The sequence below is a fragment of the Anolis carolinensis genome, chromosome 2 (genome assembly GCF_035594765.1).
Source record: "Anolis carolinensis isolate JA03-04 chromosome 2, rAnoCar3.1.pri, whole genome shotgun sequence".
NCBI classification, from domain to species: Eukaryota; Metazoa; Chordata; class Lepidosauria; order Squamata; family Dactyloidae; genus Anolis; species Anolis carolinensis.
In genome coordinates, this window is record NC_085842.1 from 180,921,021 (window position 1) to 180,947,276 (window position 26,256).

Sequence of the window (26,256 nt, forward strand, 5' to 3'; positions counted from 1 at the left end):
TGAGGATGTAATAGAGATGAGCTGTATACTTGCATCCCTGGCTCTATATAGGTCTATATTGCCTTTTTTTTCTGTGTGCGACTTCCTAATTCTCCATGCCACTAAATAGGATGCATGCTTCCATGCTGCCATGCTTACAGTGCAAACATATATTCCCTGCTGGCATTTGTATTTGTGTGTCACTCCTGGCTCTGTAAGCTGCTCATGTCAGTGTTGAACTGAGATGTTGCTAATCCTTGTCATTTTTTTCTAGATCAAAATTTCCTCTCACTGCTTCTGATTTTAGCTTTTTAGAACTGGAACCATGGGCCCTTTATAATAGTTGCAGGTGGAGGTCTTTGGGACTGCCCAGGTTTTGCAACATTTTCTGTGGCTTTTACTTTTGAAACCCCGATGATGTGATTGATATATATTTCTCAAGCTGTGAATACTAGAAAAATAGAATTTGTGCCCTCTTGGACTTCTTCCTCCTCCCCACCCTGTAGGAACAAGTAGAATATATTTTTCTTATCATCTTCACTGTGGAAACATTCCTCAAGATCCTGGCTTATGGTCTGGTCATGCATCCCAGCGCCTACATCCGGAATGGCTGGAACCTTCTCGATTTTGTTATTGTTGTGGTGGGGTGAGTATAAATATAAATGAATGAATGGATAAGAATAATCATTTGTCTTTTAATTGATATGCTCTAAATAGCTTTGTTGGTCTTTGTTGTATACCTTCACGGCATTTCTGACTTATGGGAACCCTATCATAGGGTTTTCATGACAAGATTTGTTCAGGAGAGGTTTGTCATTGCATTCCTCTGAGGCCAAAAGAGTGTGATTTGCTCAAAGTCACCCAGTAGGTTTTCATGGGCAAAAGCAGGGTGCCATACTGGTGGCTAGAGTAGTAATAATGCTGAAACCCTTACGCCATGTTGGACATTTTGCTTTTTAACAAAAACATTACATATGTTTTTACTTAGATCTTTCAAAGTTCTTCAAACTGTATTTGTTTCAGTGTTTATAGGCTGAGTTGACTTCCAGTATTGGCGAAATGATGGAATACAATTGAAATAATAATAATAATAATAAGTAAAGGTAAAGGTTTCCCTTGATGTTAAGTCCAGTTGTGTCCGACTCTAGGGGTTGGTTTTCATCTTCTTTTCTAAGCCGAAGAGCTGGCATTGTCCATAGACACCTCCAAGGTCATGTGGCCAGCATGACTGCATGGAGCACCATTACCTTCCCACCGGAGCAGTACCTATTGATCTACTCACATTGGCATGTTTTCAAACTGCTAGGTTGGCAGAAGCTGGGGCTAACAGCAGGCACTCATTCTGCTTCCCGGATTTGAACTTGTGACCTTTTGGTCCGCAAGTTCAGCAGCTCAGTGCTTTAACACACTGAACCACCGGGCCCCCCAATAATAATAATAATAATAATAATAATAATAATAATAATAATAATAATAATTTGTAGTTAAAAAGGATTACAAAACTGTAGGTTGCCTTATCAGAAATTTCCTACAATGGGCTATATGAGAAGTACAGAAGTTTGCTTCATTGGCAGTGATTTGTTTCTACTCAGCAATGAACAGAAGTCTGTGCCCCACACTCATTTGGAAGTAGCGTAGGATGACAAAATAATGCATTAAATAGATTTTAGTTTTATAGAAGCTGCCTATAAGAATTAAAATGGAAATGTATTCATATTCTGATACATCTGTCATACAAATATTATTAGGATAGCACAGAAGAACAGTTCATTCAGTCATGGGTTGTTCCTTTAAATGCCAACCTTCTCATTTGCCATGTGAGGGAATATCCTATAATCAAGTAGCTTGGTTCTCCTGTCATCCAAGAATGTGCATTCATGGTAACTCCTAACCTCTCATTTTAGAGATCAACTCTGTGGAGGCTGGAGTAGTTCCACAATGTGGCTCTAGTCCTTTAATTTCCCCCTGCATTAGGCATCTAATATTAGGCAATTGATGTTAGGGATGATAGCCCACCAACAGATAAGGAGTTCTGAAATTTTGTTTGAACTCTGAGCAAATAATTACCCAGTTCTCTCAAAGAGTTAGAAAAGATAGGGCAAGCTAAAGAAGAGAGATGCCACAGGGACAATCATGCCTTCAAGATGATCAAAGATGACAGCACAAAGAGCTTGCATAGTGGAACCTCTACTTAAGAGCATCCTCACTTAAGAGTGTTTTGAGTTCAAAGCCATTGCTTGGCCCGGATTTTGCTTTGACATAAGAGTCATGTTTTGAGTTCAGAGCTAGTGCCCGAGGTAGTGTTAGCCATGAGAATACAGGGTTTGAAGGGAGCAGCTTCTGTGCTTCATACCTTGTGCTCTTGTCCTCTTTGGAAGATTGTTGTCTGCTTTGCTGTTATCCCCTTTGAGGAACTTTGCGTTAGTTGATTTTGTGTGGTTTTTATTCCTGGTATGTTTGGCTTCATGAAGAGAGAGAGGGAGAAGCAGCAAGAGAGGGAAGGAGGCTGGAATGAGTACAGTATGAAGAAAAGGATAGTTCTGCCTCTTCATTTTGTGTTTGTGCTTCCTTGTTACAACTTTATGCTTGTACCATTTTAAAGCTGATCTTTCTTTTTATTGTTCTATACGAATGTGCATTTATACATTATTTGTTACTTATAAAGTACATTTTCTTATTTAAAAACATGTATAAAAAAAGGGGGTTCGGGTGGCCCAAATGTATTAATACCATTTCAATGCATTTAATGCAAATATTTGCTTTGAGATAAGAGCATTTTGAGTTAAGAACTCGGTCACAGAACAAATTAAACTCTTACTTTGAGGTGTATGAAGATATAAAAGGGCTGCCATGTAGTGGTGACTGTTAGTAAGATAGTGAATCTTTCCTTACTTTAAAAGAGTTCTCCAAGGTATTGAATCCTGTCCTCAAAATACATTTAGTACCTTGGATAACTCTTTTAAGATACTTCCTGGGAGAATGCAGCCTACTTAGTGGATTCAAAATTTTCTCTTACAGCCTGTTCAGTGTCATCCTGGAACAATTTTCTCACAAACCTGGAGAAGCCCATCACATGAGTGGGAAGCCGGGTGGGTTTGATGTCAAAGCTCTGAGAGCCTTCCGTGTCTTGCGACCTCTGCGCCTTGTTTCTGGTGTCCCCAGTAAGCATTTCTCTTATCTCATTATGTATAGTTTGAGTGCTTCTTATTGTATGGATGGCCACACTGTACTACCTGTTGTCTGTATGCCTCAAGTTTGATTTTATTGAGTTATGTTTTAATCTATGGTTGGTTTTAATCTCTGTTTGGTTTGGGTTTGTTCCCCATGTAAGCCGTCCCGAGTCCCTTCAGGGAGATGGAGGCAGGATATAAAAATAAAGTTATTATTATTATTATTATTATTATTATTATTATTATATGCTATTATAGCTCTATATAAATCTGGCTCCCCATACTCCACATTATGGCATCCTATTATATTTCATACTCCCGATATTTTCATACTCCCACATCCCGATACTCCACATGACAGTATCCTATTGCAGGGCTGGCATGCGTTCATTTTACACTGCACTAGGTCACCATATTACAACAAACTTTTAGATTGGACCACAGGCACTGTACCACCTTGAACATGATTAAATGTTAATTTGATTTTCACGCACACTGAATGGCCCAAAATATCATCTGTCCACATGGGCACACTTTTTGTGCTATCTTCACTGCACAGTGTGTTGACACACCTCGTGACTTTCCGTGCCTACTTGTTGTGTTGCAGTTTTTTATCGTGTCAGAAGCAACTTGGGAACATACTGCAAATGGCTTCTGGTGTGAGAGAATTGGCCGTCTACAGAGACGTTGCCCAGGGGACGCCCAGATGTGTTACAATCCTGCTGGGAGGCTTCTCTCATGCTCCCACAAGCTAGAGCTGACAGACGGGAGCTCACCCCGTCTCACGGATTCAAATTGGTAACCTTCAGGTCAGCAACCCAACCTTTAGGTCAGCAGTCCAGCTAGCACAAGGGTTTAACTCATTGCACCATCGTGGCTCATCATTAGTACAAGATGTTGCAGTTGTAATAATGTTGCAGTTAATACCTCTTTATTACATGCTCTGTACACCACACAAGCATATTCACTGCAGTTGAACAATGCTGCTGGGGTATAGCTTGTTGACTTTCAATAGACTACAGTGAGGGAACTGCCTCTGTTTATACTTGAAAGCTAGCCTAGAATCAGGTCATTGACAAATGATTTAGTTCTCTTTACGCATGACTGTGATAAAAATGATAAGATTCTCTCTTCCAATTGCATTTTATTCTCAAGAGAAGAAGGACCTCTGTCCTGGGCTGTGCAATCCCTGTCTGTCCGGTCAACTGAGATTGCTGTGCATGTTGAAACAATACTCTCTATCGCAATTCTTCAGAATTAATGCTTTTAACTTGAATCCTTCCCTCCCACTAGGCCTGCACATTGTTTTGAATTCCATTATGAAAGCCATGGTTCCCCTTCTGCACATTGCACTGCTTGTCCTTTTTGTCATCATCATCTATGCCATCATTGGTTTGGAACTCTTCATTGGCCGGATGCACAAGACTTGCTTCATAATTGGTTCAGGTATAGTTCAGCACCAAGGAGAGCCTTGGCCTTCCATTTCCAAAGCTCTTGGGAATGAGATTGGTCTAACTGCATGAAATTTAACAGTGTTACTTTCTTCTGCTATACTGGAAAACTATGTGGCTGTATTTAAATTGTGTACACAATTACAGCAGTACAATTCCATTACAACTGTCACTGTAACATCCTATGGAATCCCAGGATTTGTAGTTCCACAAAGCACAGTGTTTGGAATTCTCAGCCAAAGTGCTAGTGCCTCATCAAACACAAAACTCCAATATTCCACAGGATGCTGCCACAGAAGAAGTTAAGGCAGAATGATAGTGCTTTAATTGTGTAGTGTGAAAAGGCTATGCCTAAATGAAAATGTTGCAGTTTTGAAGAAGATAATCTCTTTCACGTACTTTTCATGCATTTGTGGTGCTAAGAAATGTGAGTGGCCGCTGTTAGCTCCAGCTCCTGCCAACCTAGCAGTTCGAAAACATGCCAATGTGAGTAGATCAATAGGTACCGCTCTGGCGGGAAGGTAAGGGCGCTCCATGCAGTCATGCCGGCCACATGACCTTGGAGGTGTCTATGGACAACACCGGCTCTTCGGCTTAGAAATGGAGATGAGCACCACACCCCAGAATCAGACATGACCGGACTTAGCGTCAGGGGAAACCTTTACCTTTAAGAAATCTTTGGCGTTTCAATATTAAAAGTTGAAAAGTTTGAAATATTAAAAGTTTTTTTATTTTGAAAAGTAAAAAATTGGGTTTTAAAAAGTTAACTAGAATAAACCAATAGAGAAAATACCATAACTAAAAAAAGAAATTCCAAGTGGATAAGTGGGTCTCTTTATATGTGATTATGTGGTTTTTGAATGACCTCTGGTGAAGAGGGAATGCTGAAAATTTGATGAATATTTTGATTTGTTCTAATACCATTGTAAAACTAATGACTTCATCACACTACAGTTTGGATCCACTTTAAATCCACTTTAGGGAGGGTCCTTTAAACAGCTCAGCCAGACAGGTCCTGAGCATCACCAAACTACAAACCCCAGAATTCTGCAGGAGGCAGAAACTGGATTTAAAGTGGATAAATGCTGAAGGTTTTTTTGTGTGTGTCAGGAGCGACTTGAGAAACTGCAAGTCACTTCTGGTATGAGAAAATTGGTTGTCTGTGACATTGCCCATGGGACACCCGAATGTTTTGATGTTTTTACCATCTTTGTGGGAGGCTTCTCTCATGTCCCCTCGTGGAGCTGGAGCTGATAGAGGGAGCTCATCCCCGGGTAGAACCTCTCCCTGGGTTGAATTCAAACTAGTAACCTTCAGGTCAGCAACCCAACCTTCAAGTTCTGTTGGCACAAGGGTTTGACCCACTGCGCCACTGGGGGCTCCAATTCTCAAGTATGATGAGGCCATAGGCTTTGCATGGGAATAGAGCAGGCTTTCACAACATGCAGCCTGTGGCTGAGATGCGGCCCGCAAAGGGCTTCCCTGGGACCTTTGGAAAAGGGCCAATATTTTAAAAAGCCATTTATATTTGGCCCGTATGAATGGCTTTTTAAAATATTGGCCCTTTACAACTGTCACATTGTTCAGGCAAGGAATATACTATTCCTTTTCTTCCCAACATCACCTCTAATTTCTCTACCACTTTGCAGATCTGGAGGCGGAGGAGGACCCATCACCTTGTGCCTTCTCTGGACATGGCCGGGAATGCACAGTGAACAACAGTGAGTGCCGTGGCAAGTGGGAAGGACCCAATGGTGGCATCACTAACTTTGACAACTTCTTCTTTGCCATGCTGACTGTTTTCCAGTGTATCACCATGGAAGGCTGGACTGATGTGCTCTACTGGGTAAGCCAACTGGGAAGGGTTTGGGGAACTGCATGGCTAACACTTTCCCAAGATAATTCATGCAGTATGATCCATCTAGATGTGTAGCTTCCATCTCAACCTTTGTGTTCTGTTTTCTTCAGATGCAGGATGCAATGGGTCATGAACTGCCCTGGCTTTATTTTGTTAGCCTTGTCATCTTTGGTTCCTTCTTCGTACTCAATCTCGTTTTGGGTGTTCTCAGTGGGTAAGTCAGAACTCTAAGCATGCATACCATACGAATTGGATCAACCAAGGTTGTGGGGAAATGGAACAGCCTTTTATTAATATTATTATGTATTCATTTTTTAGATCGAGGTTAATATCACACCAGGGGCTAAAAGTAACATGTGAAGTAGGCACATGCTAAGATGATCCATATTCTGTGCCAAGAAAAGCTTAATTCTGTGGTTTGCATAAATTATGCAAAGGTCCTTTAATATTGTGCTTTATTGGCATATGTTAATCCATAGCTTCTTATTTTTTTCCACTTGTGATCCCCTTTCTGCCTGAGCACTTTTTATGCGACCCCAGATGTATAGATATATAAAATAGGTATACAAATCAAACATTTACTGATAACAAATCATCATTAACAAGGCTCACAAAACAGTCTGATTTTACTTTTTATGAAATACAGCTGAAGCATTTTCTGCATGTTGTTTCTAACAGATTTGTGTAAATGTCTGAAACAGTCACTACTCTTGCCAAATTTTTGTGACCTCAATTTTCTCTTATGAGACCCCATTTGGGGTCATTTCTGACTGTTTAAAAGCAGCAGTTTAGTCTACTTTGGTTAAGCGTGCGTCAATGAATAAGAGGTGGCACTCAGCAAGATACTGAAACTTTACCTCCTGATGTGGATAATTTTACTTAGCCGAGTCTTTTGGTTTACGAATTTTCAACCTGCATTTTTTAAGATTTTCAAATATATATTATCTCCCATGATAATTGGAACCATTTAGAGAATCCATACAGACTTACCTTTAGTCTGCAACCATTCAGGACTGCAAAAAGAAAAAGATAGCTTTAAAGGTGTGTGTCAGGATAAGCTGTTTGGAATTAACAACGGTAATCAGTACTTTGCATTTAGATTGTGAGTTTTTATTGTTCAGTGTGATTCACATGTTTTTGTTATCCTTATCATAACCTGTAAAGTAGGTCATAATTATTATTCCTTTAATAATAAGGGGAAGAGATATTGAGGCAGAGAGAGAATGGCATGCTGAAAATCACTAGTGAAGGTTGTAATATGTTGTTTACTACTATATCTATTCATGTATAAATTGCCTTCATGCACAGGATGGGCCAAAAGTCACAAAGCCATCTGATGTTTTAATAACTTTTTGAGAAAAAAATGTGAAAAGATTCTACATGTAATGTATGGCAATTTTCTATATAGATAGCATATAATACTGCGGTATTGTAAATTAAAAACAAAAAAATTAAGGAATTATTAAATATTGAAACCCCTTTGTGCCTTTTGGCCCATCCTGTATGAGTTGAGGGGAGCTTCTGGTGCCAAAATTATGGATTTTGTGATCACCTGCAGTGGAGAGAGTGACAGCATCACCCCTCAGGACCAGTTTTCCCCATCCTCCGATGTGCCACTGTCATTTCCCCACACAGCCATTCAAAAAGGCCAAAAGCGGTGTCATGGTAGAGAGAGTGGGGGGGGGGGGGGGGGGGTAGTTGTATCTTTTAGGTTATCCCAGGATAGAATAAGCTTTCATTTGTTGTTATTCCACAGAGAAGTGTTTGTTCTTTTCTAGAAGAGTTAATGAACATTTTCTACATTGACCAGTTAGGGTTAGGATAAGTCAATCCAGGTTTTTAGGTTGGTTTTGGACTGACAGATCACGGTTTAAACTGTTAAGGTCAGACTTGAATGTTACTACAATTTTAGAAGCAGCATTCCATTGAGTTAGCCCAAAGCCAAGCAGTTGATGACTGGACATTTTGAAAGTCTTTAATTTATAAGGTTGTCCTAAGTCACAGCCATAGGAGCCCTCAGTGGCACAGCAGATTAAACCGCTGAGCTGCTGAACTTGCTGACCAAAAGGTTGACGGTTCAGATCCGCGGAGCGGGGTGGGCTCATGTTGTTAACCCCAGCTTCTGCCAACTTAGCAGTTCGAAAACATTCAAGTGGGGGTATATCAATAGGTACCACTCCTGCTGGCCATATGACCTTGGAGGTGTCTATGGACAACACCAGCTCTTTGGCTTAGAAATGGAGATGAGCACTAGCCCCCAGAGTTGGACACAATTATACTTAATGTCAAGGGAAAACTTTTACCTTTACCTAAGTCACAGCCAACCTGACAGGAAATGACATCAACAGGTTCCATCAAATTGTGAAATATGTCTGTTTGTCATAGACTGTGATTGTCCTCACCCAAGTATTTTGCATTTAGCATGCTTTATTGTTTGATTGGTCATTGAATTATAAACTTGGCCTTATTCTGAAAATTGAATTGTTGAAGTATGTTTTGCTGAGGAAAGGCCGTTGTGGGAGGAAAATCAGTTTATCACACAGACTATGTATTCCCCTCAATGTCTTAGTTTAACTTCTACCTGTTAAGTTACACATACAATGTGATAGCTGAGAAACTGAAGATCCTCTTGATTTGATCACTTGCATAAAGGTGTAAAAGTGGATTATGTAGACAGAAAGAATTGAGTCCCAAATATCATAGTTTTTGTATGTCAAAACGTATTTCCAAAGTATAGTGGAACTGTTGTAATTTTAGGGGTAATTTTAATCAGAGAAAGGGTGGTAAGTCTATACATTGAGATAGTGTTCACCAGCTCACATAAACTAGTTCCATAAATATTGGAAACCCCCAAAGGCGTGTCCAATGGCAACTAAACAAACCCATTGAATTGATTGCTGAATGCTAAAAGTACACTTATGTAAATGAGTCTAGAAATTGGATTTAAGCTATAATCTTCTAAATATAGCACAGGGTGGAGTCATACTTTACAACAATCCCATTGGCAAGATAGGGTAGGTGTATTATTTACCCATATTCAGAAAAGGAATTGTTTATTCTTCTATCCTGCCCTTGTCATTTGATTTCTCATCGTAATGTGTGGTTTGATTTCTTTATATTGTGTTGAACTGTTAAGTTTTATTATATGTGTGCTGCTTAAAATAAAGTTAGCACTTCACAAAAATGGGGATGGATAGGAAGTCTTTGAATGTCAGCTCAGAATCTCAGTAAGAATGAAACATAAAAGATAAGTAGAAAGCTTAATTATGGTGTTGGTACAGCTTCTGAATGAATAAAACTGAATTAGAAAACATGACCAGTTTTTGTCTAGATACGATGGCTCACCTGATGAAACCTAATTGTCAGCTGTCGCTCTGCCTCTAAGACCACTATTTCATAAAAATGAGATGAATCCAAATCTTGAGCTGGCAGAATTTTGAGGTGGTAGATACCAGCCTATCTAAACCATGGTGTATGTGTAGTAGATTTGGAAGATCAAATGAAGTGCTGTAATAATAATACAATTTTATTTCTAACCTGCTTTCTCTCCCCAGAGGGACTCAGGGTGGTTTATACATACAAAAGGCAAATATTCAATGCCATATACAATCATAAAAACAGAAGCAAGTATACATAAAACATAACATGATAAAATGATAAAATGCAGATCATAATTAAAATCACATATAAAATAAGTTCTGTGGGAGAGGTGATGTTTGGGCCTCCTAAAGTGCAATAACCAAGTACTGGTTAACCAATAATTAACCAAGTAATTATGTTTAGTGTAATTCATGATTTAGTGAAATATCTCCAATGAACCTAGAATATGCCATTTATATTTAACTAGCTTTGCCCAGCCACATATTGCTGTGGCTTATGGGAATCATTTGTTGGCCAGGTGGAATAGAAGTGAATAGCCTTGCAACCTCAAAGACTGGCTGTTTTCTGGAGTAGCTGGAGTAGCACCCTCAATCAAAGAGCCGCTTTGGAGCCTGGCTACTTCCTTTATAGGGGAATCATTGTTTGGCCAGATTGAATTGCACTGAATAGTCTTGCAGCTTAAAAGCCTGGCTGCTGTCTACATCCTTGCTAGGCCAGGTTGAATGGGACGAAGTAGCCTCATGGATTCAAAGCCTGGGGATTTTTCACCTAGGGGAAATCTTGGTTGGCCAGGTTGAAAAGCACTGAATAGCCTTGCTGCTTGCAAGCCTGGCCACTTTCTACCTTGCAGAATCCTTAGTTGGCCAGTTTGAATAACAATTAATAGTCTTGGTGAGGCAGGTATGAATGCTGCAATTAGGCACCTTGATTAGCATTTAATGGCCTTGCAGCTTCAAAGCCTGGCTTTTTCCTGCCTGGGGGAATCCTTTGTTGGAAAGTGTTAGCTGGCCCTGATTATTTCCTTTCTGGAATTCCCAATTTCCCTGCTTTCAGAGTGTTGCTGTCACAGACAGAACGCCACCAGATAAGATTCAACACAGTTTATTAAAGATACAGAACCAAAAATGCCCGTAAAAGACAAAGGGCTAGGCAAAGACTCGCCTTCAATATGAAAAGACACTAAAAAACAGTTCAAAAGATAAACCGGATTAAACAGGAGTTTAATCCGGGTTAAACCAAAAATGCTTACTTCAGCCTGACTCTTAAAACAAAAACTGGTAAACTAAGATTCAATGAAACATAAATAACTGGCAGCAGATTACTCTCTGCTACTCAACAGCCGTGGTTGATTAACTAAGCTGTTACTCCTCCGTGCAGCAAGCGAACTCCGGGTCCAAACACATCAATCAGGGCAGAAGCAGTCAGCGGGGTCCCAATCCGGTCCAAGGTCGAAGGCCAGGTACAGACGTCTTTAGTTCACCAGTTCCACCGATAATCACAGAAGGGATAGTCCAAGGTCGTAGTCAGTCAGTCAGTCAGTCAGTCCAGGGTCAATCCAGAGTAGGCAATTAATGTCCGTCAAAAAGACGACGGAGGTCCAAGCTATTAAGATTAAACACAAGTTGCACAGGAAAAGCCCACACAGTTCCTCCCGCCGTCTATGCCCAGTATCCTTGGTAACTTACGTATTCAGCAAACGAATCACACCTGTCTTCAGGAAATTCCCAACAAGAGCCCAAGCGTTCGTCCAGATTACCTTGCCCAACGCAATTAGCCCTGGATTCTAAACCCCATTTTATGCCAGTTTACAACTCCTCATCACTGTCAGCTGTTACCCTAATTCCAGGTGCCTCATCATCATCCTCCTCATCAGAACTAGAACACCTTTGACTACGCCCCACAGCATCCCCAGCTGTGGATCCCGTCCCATCCCTCCAGCTCGTCCACGGGTCTAATCCTGCAACCCCCCAGTTGCCTCCCATACTATCATTGCCGGTGGCACTCAAATCCTCCCTCACACAAGTCCATTCCATATCATCCTCCTCTGAGCTAACCATTTCTTCCTCCATTCCCTCGGTAAAACCCTCAAAGGAGTCTTCGTCAGTTGGTTCTGCAAATAAGTCCCGCAGCCGTTTCCTTTCTCGCTCCTCAAGAGAGTCTGACTCCCGAGGAGTCTTACGACCACGTCTCCCAGTATCGGAGCCATAAGGCTCAACCATAACAGTTGCTCTTTATTTACTGTCCTGGTTTTAGAGATTATATTGTTCTGTATTATTATACCACAGCAATTATTTCATATTATATTTATAATCTTATATTATCTGCAGAGAAGTGGATTATATGAGGCCCCTTCTACACAGCTGTATAAAATCCACACTGAAGTGGATTATATGGCAGTGTGGACTCAAGATAATCCAGTTTAAAGCAGATAATATAAGATTATAAATGGGTAATATAGCTGTGTGGAAGGACCTTGAGTCTACACTGCCATATAATCCAGTTCAAATCAGATAATCTGTATTTTATAGGCAGTGTGGATCAGGCCTAAGTGCACTCTGCCTCTGCCCTGAGGGAGTTGCTAGGATACAAAGGGGGCGGGGCCTAAAGGGAGCAGGGGGGCTTAAAGGCAGCAGAGCCTACCTTTCTAACTGGCAGTTAGGGGAGAAAGGCTCTTCCTCATCCTCTGTAATTTGGACTATTTTTCTAGGGTTTTTTTTTTAATTGAAAGACATATTTTGGATGACTATGTCTTTTGTGGCCAAATTTGGTTCAGTGGTTTTGTTGTTTACTCCATAGTAAAACAAACATTACATTTATATATATATGATATGTGATTGAGGTAACAGTTATGTCTTCCATAATCTCTGAGGAAGGGGCAAAATAACTACTAGACAGTGAATTTTGGAGCTCTGTGAGTGATGACAATGCCAGAAGAACTATTCAACTGAATGTTTTGCATTGTAAACCAGTGATATCTAGATTCTGGGGGCAAGCATGCCACAAATTCCATTTAGGATATTAGTAGATTTTCTACAGAACATATGCAACCTGGGGTCTTTGGGTAGTTTTGTCTCCAGTCTACTAATAACAGGTGGCACAAGCAAGAATTCAGAAGGTAGTGGTGGAGACTCTGTTTGACCTGGACATTGGCCTGTGGGGTCTCTCAGGGCCCCGTGCTATTTAAAATATACATGAAGCCATTGTATGAGGTAATCCAGAGTTTTGGGATGTGGCTTCATCTGCAATATGCAAATGACACCCGATGGGATTCCTACTTTCCACTCTAGGTCAAGAAAGCTATCCTAGTCCTTAAAAAATCAGTCCTCTGTAATGGACTAGATATGAGCAAACAAATTGAAACTTAATCCAGATAAGACAGAGGTGCCCCTGATCAGTTGGAAGACAGAAGAGGGAATTCAGCCTGTGCTAGATGGGATTACACTCTCCCTGAAATCATTTTAGACTTACACTTGGACTCAACTTTGAACCTAGAGACTCATATTTCTTTGATGTTCAGGGGAGTACTTTCGTACATTTAAAACTGATGTGCTGTGTCCATTCCTTGAGACACTGGTTTTGGTCATGGTGGTACATGTTTTACGACCTTATCACAAAGGCCAGGTGAAACATCCCACATCACCTGGATTCACAGAGAAAAGAGAGGGGCAGCGGGGCAGATGGGTTGCCCCCATCACATGAGATAAGTGTTGCTCTTCTGGGAAGGATCTATGCTGGCTCCATTGGAGTTAAAACAAGACAGGAAGCACCTGTGTTGTGAGGGAAGAGTCCAAAAATGACTTCCATTGGAAGTCATATGACTTCGTGTGATGGCCGGTGCGGAGCTCCATCCCCAAAACTAGGATGCTGAATTTGGTGAGTGTGATGAGGTTGTGAGTTATATCATGTTTGGATTGCTGTAACATATTCTACTTGAGAATGGCTTTGAAGAGTATTTGGAAACTTCAGCTGGTCCAAAGAGCTGCAGCCAGATTGGTGATTGGGATTGGCTACAGGGATCATACAACTGCCTTGGTGCACCAACTCCACTGGCTGCCAATTTATTTCAAAATACTGGTTATGACCTGTAATGCATGTCCAGACTATTTGGCTATAGGATGGCAGGCTATAGGTTGCAGGTCCAGGCTATTTTGCAGACCATGTCCCCCTGTATTAGGCAGCCCTGGTTCTAATATCATTATATTGTGATGGGAAGGCCTTCTCCCCATCACACTCCTAGCACAATCACAATTGGTAGGGATGCAAGAGAGGGTCTTTTGAATGGCTGCTCCTGGACTCTGGAACTCCCTTCCCAAGGAAGACAGAATAGCCCCTTCTCTACTGTCCTCCTGTCAGTGAGCGGAAACCATTTTATTGAGACAAGCTTCCCAAACCGAAATTGACTAGGGGCTGCTACATTGTTTTACTAAACTGTAAAAAGCTTCTAAAATGTATTCTATAATTCTATTTTAATTGAAACATTTTAATAATTGAATTAGTTTAATTCTATATTTATATTTATCTTTATATGTTTTAATTTTATTGCTTTTTTAGTTGTGATCCACTTTGGATTCCAATCTTGGGAATAAGCAGGGTATAATACCACCACCAACAACAACTCAGAGCTAGCAATTCAGCCAGAAACTAGGGCCTGATTCTGAAGATGTAAATGTCTTCTTGCTCTGGCCCAGGAATGACACAAGTTGCTGCCCCTTGCCCCCATGCCCATTTGGTAACACCTTGTGTTTGTGACACTTCCCAGCCTACTTTGTTGACATACACTTGTTTGTAGGTAATGTGTGGCCCATGAGGTCTCTTCCAACTCTACTATTCTATGATTCTATGATTCTATTTGCAGGAATTGGAAAAGTTTTTCTATTTTATTTGTTAACCAGCTCCCCAAATTACATTCACCAGATTTTAAGGGTGAGGGATATTTATTTACACTAGCTAATTGAAAACCTGTGTACACTCCCTGGTTATCTAACAGTAACTAATCATCAGTCAAATAAAGAGGAAATGGTGAAGGGAGAGATGTGTCTTATGCAAAGGCTTATGTACATGTGCACACACAGAATTTATAGGATTTCAGAGGGTCCAAAAGTAAAATCAATTCAAACTGTTTAAAACGATTTGTAATTTAAAACAGAATTGAATTCAGACAAATTAGAGGGTGGCCCTTCCAAAAAGAGAGTGTTAGAAAGAGAGAGAGGGAAAGAAAATGACTGGTGTAACTGCCAAATCCAATAACCAGTTGTCAAAAGAGAAAACCAGTTTATGGGAAATCATGTCAACAGTGCTAACCCTGTGTGTGAATGATCCTTGTGTGAGAGATAAAGACAGTGTGTGTATGTGTGTCCAGCTTTCTGATGTTTTGATTCATCTTTGTGTATGCTTTAAATATCCAGAGAGCCAAACATATGACAACTAGTCAGTTCAAAGAGTATGCTACCAGCAGGTCAGCTTTGCATCTGCAGGAGCTTTGCAGAAAGATGTGGGGAAGTAAGCAGGCCTCCAAATGTCCTGCTAACGCTGACGCTCTCTTTTCCTCTGCAGAGAATTCTCCAAGGAGCGAGAGAAGGCCAAAGCCCGGGGTGACTTCCAAAAGCTCAGAGAGAAGCAGCAGATGGAAGAAGACCTGCAGGGCTACCTAGATTGGATCATGCAGGCTGAAGACATCGAGCCTGATGATGAAGGGGATGAGGCTGATGAGAAGCATACCCGTAAGGGCCCCACCACCACTGGCTGCCTTGTTCCCCCACCTCTGCTTGGTCAGAGCATAAGATCTTGCTCCGGTGAAGGGTGGTTTAGTTAGCAGCCCTGCTGCTACCATCTGGGCCTTGTGGCAGCTCTGAGCGAAGGGATTAGAGAGGAATCAATCCAAGCCGCCCGGCAGTGCGAGATTAGCAGGAACCTGAGTAAATTGCCAGCTTGGGGAAGGGATCCTGCTCAGATGTGAGGAAATAGAGAAAGTCACATGATGATGTGTAATGTGTACATGCTGGACCAAACAAAAGAACCCCAGTAGTTGAGATACAGTACCTCTGTCAGGTAAACCAGCTGGGTGGCAAAAAAGCAAAATTGACGAGCCAGGTGGGTGATTTCTCTTCAGTTTCAAGTCCTTAGTATTGTTTTTGTCAGCCTTTTATCCTCACCTCCATCCCAGCTGCCTTTTGGCGAGGGAAGAGGTGCAGAGTTTATGCTTTTCCCTTCAGCAATGCCAAGAATCAGCTAATTAGTAGTGTGTTTTGCTTGCATGTCCCCTTCCCCGTAGCTGTGTGCAGCAGCAAGGAAAATTTTCAGGGAGTTCCAAGGGTACAACCGCTGGCATTAAATTAATTAGCTCAATGGGACCTCGTGAGCTCTTTTGGGGGTCACTGAGATGATGAAGAAAGCAGCTATGGTCAGAATGGCAAAGAGATATTGTTTGTGAGTAAATACTGTCGTTCCCTGTTCAGCCCATCCATTTGTGTTTCCTCCCCAGTCAGTTAAGGACAAATTCTATGAATCTCAGTCCTTTAATCGTCTTCATTATCAACTCCCCTGCCTCAAAAAGGGGGATCATTTTCACAGGTCCAGTGGGACTTTCACTAAAATTGCCCAACTTTATAGGATATTTACAGTACCACATTGTTCTGTCAGAGTTTCCTTCTACTTCTGCCTTTTAAGACTACAGAAAATAACACATATACACCCTAAAAAAAAGTGGGGCATAGTTGTTTAAGCACTGGGTTATGACTCTAAAGAAGATGTTTGAATACCCACTTAATGATGAAAATCAACTGGGTGACCTTGGGTGAAACACACATTTTTATCCTCTGAAAAACGCCAGGATAGGTTCGCCTTAGGTCACAATAAGTTATAAATGACTTGAAGGCACAAAACAAGCAACAAAAATCAGTCAATATCACAGCTTTCACATGAAAGTATCACTCTAGCATTATTCCTTTATCTCTTTAAAAAGTGTTATTTTGAAACGTGCAGTGACATATAGAGAGGCGCCTCTCCATCTGCACTTTTGCATTCTTTCACTATTACTTTTCTAGTAGACAGTAAAACTGCATTTCCTTGTCATTTCTTAATTGGTTCTATTATAAAAACATGGAGAAATTTTATTAAACTGTAAAAAAATTGTTTTTGTGGGACATCCTACAGCACATTTTGCTACAGTTTTTCAATTACTATCTCATTGAATTTCAATGAATTCAAATAGTTTGTGGCAAGTTTCTGGAGTATAATGATTACGTTCAAAATAAGTACTGCACAATTAAACTGGAAATCACACTTTCAGACACTTTCTTCAAATTTTGTTACATAGTATTATCCTTTTGTGTGAAATCAGTCCTCATAATTATGGATGGAACTAAGTGGGATGTTACAAACCCTAAAACAAGAAGACCTGGTGGTGTGTGGAAAATTAATTTCACTTTCACACTTATAGCTACACCAGAAAATGCAATTTCCATGTAGTACTAGGAGCTGTCACACTAAAGCCATCCCAGTTCCTGCTTAATACAGAAAGCCTGAAAGCAAACAAGGAGCTTGAATGAGAATGTAAAATCTCTTTTCTTTTCATCATTGCCATGTGTCTTGTCAATTTTTGTTGTTCTTCATTTACATTCAACCTGGTTCCTAAATTATTCCTCTCTTGTTTATGCCTCCACTAATTCATCCTCCCTCTGTTATGGAAGGTGTGACTGTGGAAGACCTGACAGGGAAGAAGAAGAAGAAATGGTTCAGACACAGCAGTTCCACCGACACCCATAGTAATTTCCTCATTTTCTTACATATGTCTCCATATTATGTTCTGTTCATGGGTTAAGCCTCAGAAGAGTGTCTATGGATGCTGCATATTTCCATTTCGTAATCATCTAGACTTCATCCACATTTTACTGAGCTCTTATTGTTGTGATAATTATACCAAGGACAACTACGTCCACTAGATTTTTGTTATATTAGGGACATTGGATTGATCAAACCCCTTCACACTACAAAATTATAATACTGTGATTCCACTTTAAGCACTGTAGCTGCAGCCTGGAGTTTATTTAGTCAGGAGCAGTAGAACCTGCTCTGGCTGAAAATTAATCCCTTCTATGCTAGAACCAGCTTATCTGCAATTGCTGGAGAAGATTTCTATGAATAACATGGAATGCTAAAAATTCAAATTAATAGGCCCTAGAGCAAAGAAACCAAGATGGCTAAACTGAGGCTGTCATATTTTGGACATATGAAAATATATGACTCACTAGGAAAGACAGCAATTTCAGTAAGATAAAAAGCAGTAGGAAAAGAGTAAGATCACATTCTAGATCAGGCATGGGCAGACTTTTTTGTCTTGGGGCTACATTGCAGGCCCAACCAGGAGGAAGGGGGCCCAGAAAAGGGCAGGGGTTATCCTCAGGTTGTTCTCCCAGCATAAGGATGGGGCTGCTCATTGCATCCTTATGGTGGGAGAAAGGCACACGATGACTGCCCTGATCCTCCTCCCCCGATCCTCAGGCTGTCCTCTTGGCATTATTTTTTGTTGATTTTATTGTGGCATTGTTTTATGTGTTGATGATGTAATTTATGTTTTCCTTTAATATTGATGTAGCTGTATTTATTACACCGTATGTATTGTTGCATTACATCATCATCATCATCATCATCATCATCATCATCACTATGATGTCAAGAGGAGGGCGAGACAAGCCTTGGCTGAGAGTGCTCCGGAGGGCTGTCAGCTGCCGCATGCCTTCCTCAAGCCGTCCTCCTAGGATAAGGACGGGGCCGCTCGCAACATCCTTATGCTGGGAGGAAGGTGAGACACACGGTTGCTGAGAGCACTGCAGAGGGCTCTCTGCTGCTGTGTGCCTCCCTCGTCTTTTTGGCATAAGGATGCAGTGTGCTACCATATCCTTGTGCTAAGAGGACAAGAAAAGTAAGGAGGGCCTAAGGTGAGCACCCAGGGGGCCGCATCCGGCCCCCGGGCCTTAGTTTGCTGATGCTTGTTCTAGATGGACAGATTCAACCAAGGAAGCTACAGCCATGAATCTGCAAGACCTGAGCAAGGCTGTTGATGTTTGAATGACCTGGAAGTTTCTCATTCATGGAGTTGACTCAATGGCAGTCAACCACCAGCATTGGAATAGCAAGATGGAGTCTTTGATTGATGTTAAAAGTGCAATCAAAGTGCCGTAATTGTGTGATGTGAAAGGGGCTAGTGGCCACTACTGCTTACCACACTCAAAAATGATTTTTTCTACTGTATTCCCTTCAGCATACATTCAGCACTCCACATGTGTAGGCTTAACTTTTGCAGATTTGCTTATTTACAGATCTGATTAATATGGTCTTCCTAGGAATTTCCAGGGCCTCTTTTACACTAACCTTAAATCCCAGGATCTGATACCAGATTATCTGTTTTGAACTAGATTATATTAGTCTCTAGTGCCATATAATCTGGGATGAGCAGATAATCAGGGATCAGATCCTGGGATATAAGGACAGTGTAGAAGGGGCCTTGGTCACCCAGGGGTAATGCTATGATCAACTTCTGCCAGATGTTAACCATATAGATATATTGGAGTAGAATTTCCTCAGATAAAAAAATCCCCCAAACCTGTGTTTCCTCTATCACCACCATTTCCCCACTTTTGCAGAAATTTTGATTCCCTAACCCAAGCAAAAGTAGAAAAGCTATTGTAATATATTTTCCTTCTCTCTGTATATTTAGAAGATCCAGCACTCTCATGTAAATGTTTTCTGGCCTGCTGGCCAAACTGGGTGCATAGATCAGTAGAGTATATAAGTACAGTATTCAAAAGGATCTTGTAGCTCCTTTGATACTAACTGCAGAAAGAAGTTGGTAACATAAAATTTAAGTCTATTCCTTAGATGTGAAAAGTCTATGCTACCAGCACTATTTTCCTACTTTCTCCCTAGAATTCAATCCCAAATTAGTTTTTTAAAAAAATATTAAACACACTTTACTTATTAAAGCAACATATGAATTGATCACAACTCTGGGGAATCAGTATTTCAGTTTAAATGCCAAACTTTAGGCCTAGATAGTCATAAGAAGTACTGCAGAGTAACCTTACTACTATATCAAAGAAGATACCACTTTATTTTCTTTCCCCAGCCAGTCTTCCTGCCAGTGAAACCACCTCCGTGAATACAGAGAATGTTGGAGATGAAGAACACCATGAGAAAAATTGCTGTGACGTGTGTTTGTGAGTTTGCTTGGCCAAGGGAGAACATTTGGGACCAGAGTAGGGAAATGTTGGATTTTCTATGATAACCCAGACTGTACCCTATAGATGGGGAATATGGATTATTTACTGGTGTTCTCTCCCCACACGGGTGAAGCATGTTTCTCATGTGAAAGTTTTAAATCCCTCCCATTTCCTGTTGAAAGGCTCTTAAGTAGAATGTCAAACAATGGAGTGAAATACTTTGTGAAATACTTTGGAGGTGGTCTAGGATATAAGGAATCAGTGGTCCTATATAAGGCAGATTTACAAACAATATGACCCCCATATCCATGGAGGAATACATTCCTGAACTTACCACGAAACAGAAAACCATGGATAATTAAAATGATTTTTTCTACAAGTTATCACAGAGTCACCCTAGAAGATCTAGAAAATTTCTAGAGAGGGCAAGTTTTATGAGATGTGTGAAAGTGGAACTGCAGTTATTGGTCCTGTTGGTACAGGGTCACATTGTATTGCTTAGTCTTTCCTCAGTTCAGCCTTCCCTCTTGCAGTAAGTATATATGGTTGTGTTACCGCAAAGCTAGACAATTTCTTTTAAAACATAATTAATTATTTTTACTTGTTAATAGTTATTGAAGAGTAACCCACTTGTTATCCCTCACTCACCAGCTGATAATATTGAATTGGATGAACTAAGAATTTGATTTAGTGTGAGGCTAATTATGCCCCTATGACATATTGACAATGGTTTGTAATATCTTTTATGGGTTGAGGATGTGTTTTCCCTGTAACTTTAAGGGTTTCATTTGATTTCTTCTTCCTTTCCCCCTGTTCTTCACAGAGGAAAGCTAGCAAAGACCAAGTTTGGGTGAGTATGTGAAAATATGTCTGCTCATCTGTGTTGTGTTCTTCTGCTCTCTGGCATTCATCATCACCAGCTTCTCTCCTTTTTTTTTTGACGTAGGCGCCGTATGCGGCGCATCAACCGTCTCCTCCGGAAAAGGTGTCGCCTGGCTGTCAAATCTGTCTCTTTCTACTGGATGGTTCTGATCCTTGTCTTTCTCAACACTCTGACTATTGCCTCTGAGCATTACAACCAACCCGACTGGCTCACTCAAATCCAAGGTGGATCTGCAAGGAACAAAAAATATAGACACCCCCATGGAAGGGAATATCAGGAAAGCATCTTTGGAGGGCGCCAGAGTTAGCTTAAGCTGTTTTGGTCAAAGCAGGGCTGAGAAAGGTTTCACAATGAAGTTGAGGTGTATGAAAGTTGCCTACAGCATGGATATAAATTCTTAACTATTTTGTTCTCACATGCAGGGATGAATAATTATAGTAGTTGTCTTCCTACTGCATTGGAAAACAAATATCCCTTCACTGTATACTGTACTTACTCAAATCTAATGCTATTTTTTTTGGCTAAAATTGGGGTATGCATTAGATTTGCCTGATAAAGTCATCTTAATACTGAGCCAAAGCAAAGGGGGAAAGTGCTTCAGGAGCTGCACCTGAAGCTCCTCTTTGTGGGACGTCATCTCTAATTAAATGGCCATGGCTCAATGCTATGCAATCCTGGAATTTGTAGTTTGCTGAGGCATCAGTGCATTAGACTTGAGTAAATACAGATTACTTCCCATGTCAAAACCCACCAAAATGTGTGAGGGTTATTTTGCATACAAAGACATTCGAGATTTTTTTCTGTAGAGAAAAACATCGATTTGCATAAGAAATTGATTTTTCTGAACAGAAAACTGTGTGTGTCTGCAAAAGATAGTATTATGTTAAAAACAGATCATACCTTTCTAAAATTATTTTGCAACACTACTGGATGTTTAAATACAGGGCAGAAATTGCACAAGATTCTCACTGCTAGATCTAGATGAGGTTTCTTGGTCATTGGGAATCATCTTCCTTCACCAGGAAAGGAATTCCCAGCATAAACAGAAATTCCTGTTTCATTCCTATGTAAAGTCTATTTAAAAAACAAAACAAAATAAAAATGGATATATTTTATACATCCCATTTTTAAAAGTGATATTTGTTTTGCATTAAAAACCATATTTGGGAAGAACCTATAGATTTCTTGTTCTGATTAAAAGGCATTCTTAGGCCCCCTCTACACTGCCAGATAATCCAGGTTATCAAAGCAGAAAATCCACAATATCTGATTTGAACTGGATTGTTTTAGGGCCCTTCCACATAGTCATATAATCCAGAATATCAAGGCAGATGATCCACAATATCAGCTTTGAACTTGATTATCTGAGTCTACAATGTCATATAATCCAGTTCAATGTGGATTTTATACAGTTGTGTGGAAGGTGCCCTAGATGGGCAGAGGAGCACAGAATCTTTAGATAAGTAAGATTTTTGGAACATTGTACCTTTAAAAAAAGAAGGCATGCTCACCTCCAGAGCCAGTAATGAGCAAAGACAGAAAAGAGATCTATGATTAGCCAATTGTCTTTAACATTATGATATTGGAATATTTATTGGCCAATTATTTTGCTCAGCTTCTTTCATCCCCTTTCCCCTCCATGCTGGGTAGAGATGGCTATGTGGTTTGAAAATGCTCTTCTAGGAAGTCCCAACTGGTAATTAGCAAGGTTTTCTGTTGCAAGATTTCTTCCTCCCTTAATTTGGTTGGGTTAAATATAACTCTTATGGTCTGTACAAAAGACCCAGAGTATTGTGTGGTACTTTGTTAATATCGGGTGGCAGGTAGGTATCATATCTTGTCCAAATTGTCCTCTCCAGACTTAGGGAAGATTTTACTTAATTTTCTAGCACAGGTGAAGCCAATTAAAAAAAACATTGGTTTCTGTACTATAAGTAGAAGAACGTATGCATTCCTTTTCTTCATAATGCTTTCTTCTGCCTGTTTGCAGAACAGTCAGTATTATCAATGAGAGTTCTAAGCTCAGTTCTTGAGTCCAAAAAAATATTTCTTTAAAACTTCCTCAGAAAATTCAGATTATGAAAATTCCAGGTCCTATGCTGTAGAATGTTTCAGACAAACATTGGTACATCAGATAAGCAAAAATTCAGACCTCCAGATGTTTTTGAATTACAAATTCCAATAGCCCTAGCCACCATAACCATTGTGCCTCTGCAACTCTTAAGAGAGGAAGACTAGTTGCTGTCCTACTTTTGATGGCATGAACCTTATGCATTTATGCCCATGGCCAAATCCTTGTTAATCCACAGGGTGTCCCAAATGTCTCCATACATAGGAAACATTAATGCATTTATATTATAATTTACATTTTATTATATCTTTTAAATTTAATACCTTTTATAAACACATTCTTTATATTTTTATATTGGAAGGATTTTGTAAAATGTTGGAATGAATGACTATTTTGTAGATAAAGGTACATTTAGCTACAGTCTCCTGTTTCTCCTATGTGTGGTGACTGTTGGGACACCTGTATTTTAATGATCTAGTCCTAATGAAAGTGAACTTGATCTCGATTGGCAGAAGAAATACATCCAGGACAAGTATGAATGTTCTTGACTGTTTTGCAACCACCTAAATGAAGTTCTCAAATCACAGTTAAGATTATTTAATAACACTTTGGTGGAGATTGACTGGACCTGGAGATCTCTTAATTTCTAATTTGTTAATAAATGCTAGAACTTTGTTTTAAAAAATCACCAGTGATGTTTGAACCACACTTTGAGAATCTAAGACCTGTGTTTTTTGTCCTCATAGCTTATGCGAACAAAGTACTGTTGTCACTGTTCACCTTGGAGATGCTACTGAAGATGTATAGCCTGGGCCTGCAGGCCTATTTTGTTAGTTTCTTCAACCGCTTTGATTGTTTCGTTGTCTGTGGTGGGATTCTGGAGACCGTCTTGGTAGAGTTTGAGATCATGCAGCCTCTTGGAATCTCCGTGCTCCGTTGTGTCCGCCTTCTGCGAATCTTCAAAGTTACCAGGTGATGATTATTGGCTGAGTGGAAGGGGCACAGTAGCTTTCATAGCGGCATACAGTACATAAAATGTTGTTATTTCTTTCAATATGTTTGATATCAGGTGTGTTGTTGCTAGAGGATATTAGGTGTTTGTTTTTACCTTTGTTTTCTGACCGTTCAAGGTATAAAAATCTTAATTTGTGTACAAAATTATTTAAAATATTGCATAAAATTACTTTCAAGCTATGTGTATAAGGTGTATATGAAATATAACTGCATTTTGTGCCTAGGCTGTGGTCCCATCTCCAAGATATCTCATTATGTATACCTATGCAAAAATAGGTATTCCAAATCCTTTAAAATCAGAAACTCCTCTGCACCCAAGTATTTTGGATAAGGAATACCTATAGGAGACTCAGCCTATAGGTCTTACCCTTTTGTTATACCCTGCTTTTTCTGCAGAGCTCAGCACAGCTTACATTTATTTATTTATTTATTTATTTATTTATTTATTTATTTACAGCATTTATATTCCGCCCTTCTCACCCCGAAGGGGACTCAGGGCGGATCACATTACACATATAGGCAAACATTCAATGCCTTTTAACATAGAACAAAGACAAACAACATAGCACCGAGTGGGCCTCGAACTTATGACCTCCTGGTCAGTGATTCATTGCAGTTAATTGCACTGGCTTGCTCTCCCGTCTGCGCCACAGCCCCCGGGCTGTGGCGCAGACATCTGACTTCTTTTGTAGTAATGATGGACAACTTCCAGGAGTCTGTTCTTCTGGAAGATCTTAGATTGCTGCATCCCTTTCCATTTTATCCACTGTTGGAATTTTTCAAAAAACCCTCTTTCCCTATTTTTAAAATAAAACATATCCCCATGTCCCCTAGAGCACAGCTTCTTAAACAGTGAGTCCCAACCCCAAATGGTGTCCCTTTATTTCAGTGTTGGGTGCCCCAAAAATTGACAACACTAAAAGTCTTCTGAATGTCACCTATCATCATGAATCTATGGGCAGTATTTACAGTGGGTTATGCAAAAGATGCTTCAGCTGTACTTTATAAAAAGGAAAATCTGCCTGTTTAGCAAGCCATCCAAATACTGGTTTGCTATCAGTTTTAATTTTATAACCGGGGTCACGTATACTCATTTCAGAGAGAGACAACCTGTACCTATGAGGAAGGGTGGAGTGCAGGCATTGCTCCCTCCCCCCAAATTACAATACTATCCCAGTAAATTTTTTCTGCAATCCACACATTTTTAGCATTAATGTATCACTTCAGTTGAGCATTATATTGCAGGCATCTAAATAAAGGAGGCAAGTAAATTTTTCAAAGGGATGCAAACTCAGGGAGACATTCTAGATGTGAACAATGATCCATGTATCACACTCTGAATTGATGGACTGAAGAAAATGTGTGTGTGTCGGGGGGATTCTTATTTGGACAGTCAGTGCCTTTGTTTCTTTCCCACACCTATACACTGAAATCTCAGGCATTCTCTCTCCATTGGATAGAGAAAAAGATAATGTAGGAAAAAGTGGATATAGTTTAAATATTACAATGGGGAGAAAATATTAGTGTTGTTCCCCCTGAAAGATATGTTACTTTTTAAAAGATTATTTAAATACTTCCCAGGAAATGTCTATGTAAGGGCCCTTCTCTTTCCAACAAAACTTATAAGATGCAGCAAAATTTTTGATATGGCTTGTTTCCCATCCAAACAATTTACAGAGATAGAATTGTTTAGCTTTGGTAGTAGATTGCAAGGTGGATCTGTGAAGGATCCAATAGGAGGGAGCAGAGCTTACTCTGTCCTGACTCTCACAGCACACTGAATAATAGATTTGGAAGAGACCACAAGAGCCACCCAGTCCAGCCCCTGCCATGCAGGCATATGAAACCCTCAGCAGGCTGTGTTTTAAAATGTCCAGAAAAGAAGACTACACCACCTCCTAAGGCAGCATATTCCACTATAAGCATCTCTTACCAGCAGGAAATTTTTCCTAATGTTTAGTTAGACTCACATTAACTACATTAGAATCCATTGCTCCATGTCCTAGTTTCCAGAGTGGCAGAAATCCACCTTGTTCCCTCCTCAATATGACATCCTTTCAAATATTTAAACATGGGTATCATGTCCTCAGCTGAGGGTCACCTCCCTTGTTTTCCTGAGCCAACACTGTAACCAATGCAAAACTATGCCCCTTCACCGTGAATTTAGGAGATGGCTTGCACTTCCATGTCACCTTTTGCACATTAGACATGTGTCCCATTAGGTAGCCACCT

The 26,256-nt window shown here is 40.2% G+C and overlaps 1 protein-coding gene across 3 annotated transcripts in view; it reads left to right on the forward strand.

Moving 5' to 3' along the window:
• cacna1f (calcium voltage-gated channel subunit alpha1 F) overlaps positions 1-26,256 on the forward strand; it is a 91,638-nt gene that overhangs the window by 5,981 nt on the left and 59,401 nt on the right. The window contains exons 4-14 of one of the 3 annotated variants that reach the window (XM_062971236.1): positions 486-625; positions 2,998-3,140; positions 4,443-4,595; positions 6,250-6,446; positions 6,569-6,672; positions 15,393-15,559; positions 17,528-17,602; positions 19,963-20,053; positions 20,880-20,906; positions 21,003-21,163; positions 23,757-23,982. In XM_062971236.1, coding sequence (XP_062827306.1) covers positions 486-625; positions 2,998-3,140; positions 4,443-4,595; positions 6,250-6,446; positions 6,569-6,672; positions 15,393-15,559; positions 17,528-17,602; positions 19,963-20,053; positions 20,880-20,906; positions 21,003-21,163; positions 23,757-23,982 — 1,484 coding nt within the window. Of the gene's footprint in view, positions 1-485; positions 626-2,997; positions 3,141-4,442; positions 4,596-6,249; positions 6,447-6,568; positions 6,673-15,392; positions 15,560-17,527; positions 17,603-18,641; positions 18,776-19,962; positions 20,054-20,117; positions 20,589-20,879; positions 20,907-21,002; positions 21,164-23,756; positions 23,983-26,256 lie in introns of those variants that run through there. The other 2 variants (XM_062971235.1, XM_062971234.1) reach the window with 2 other exon arrangements.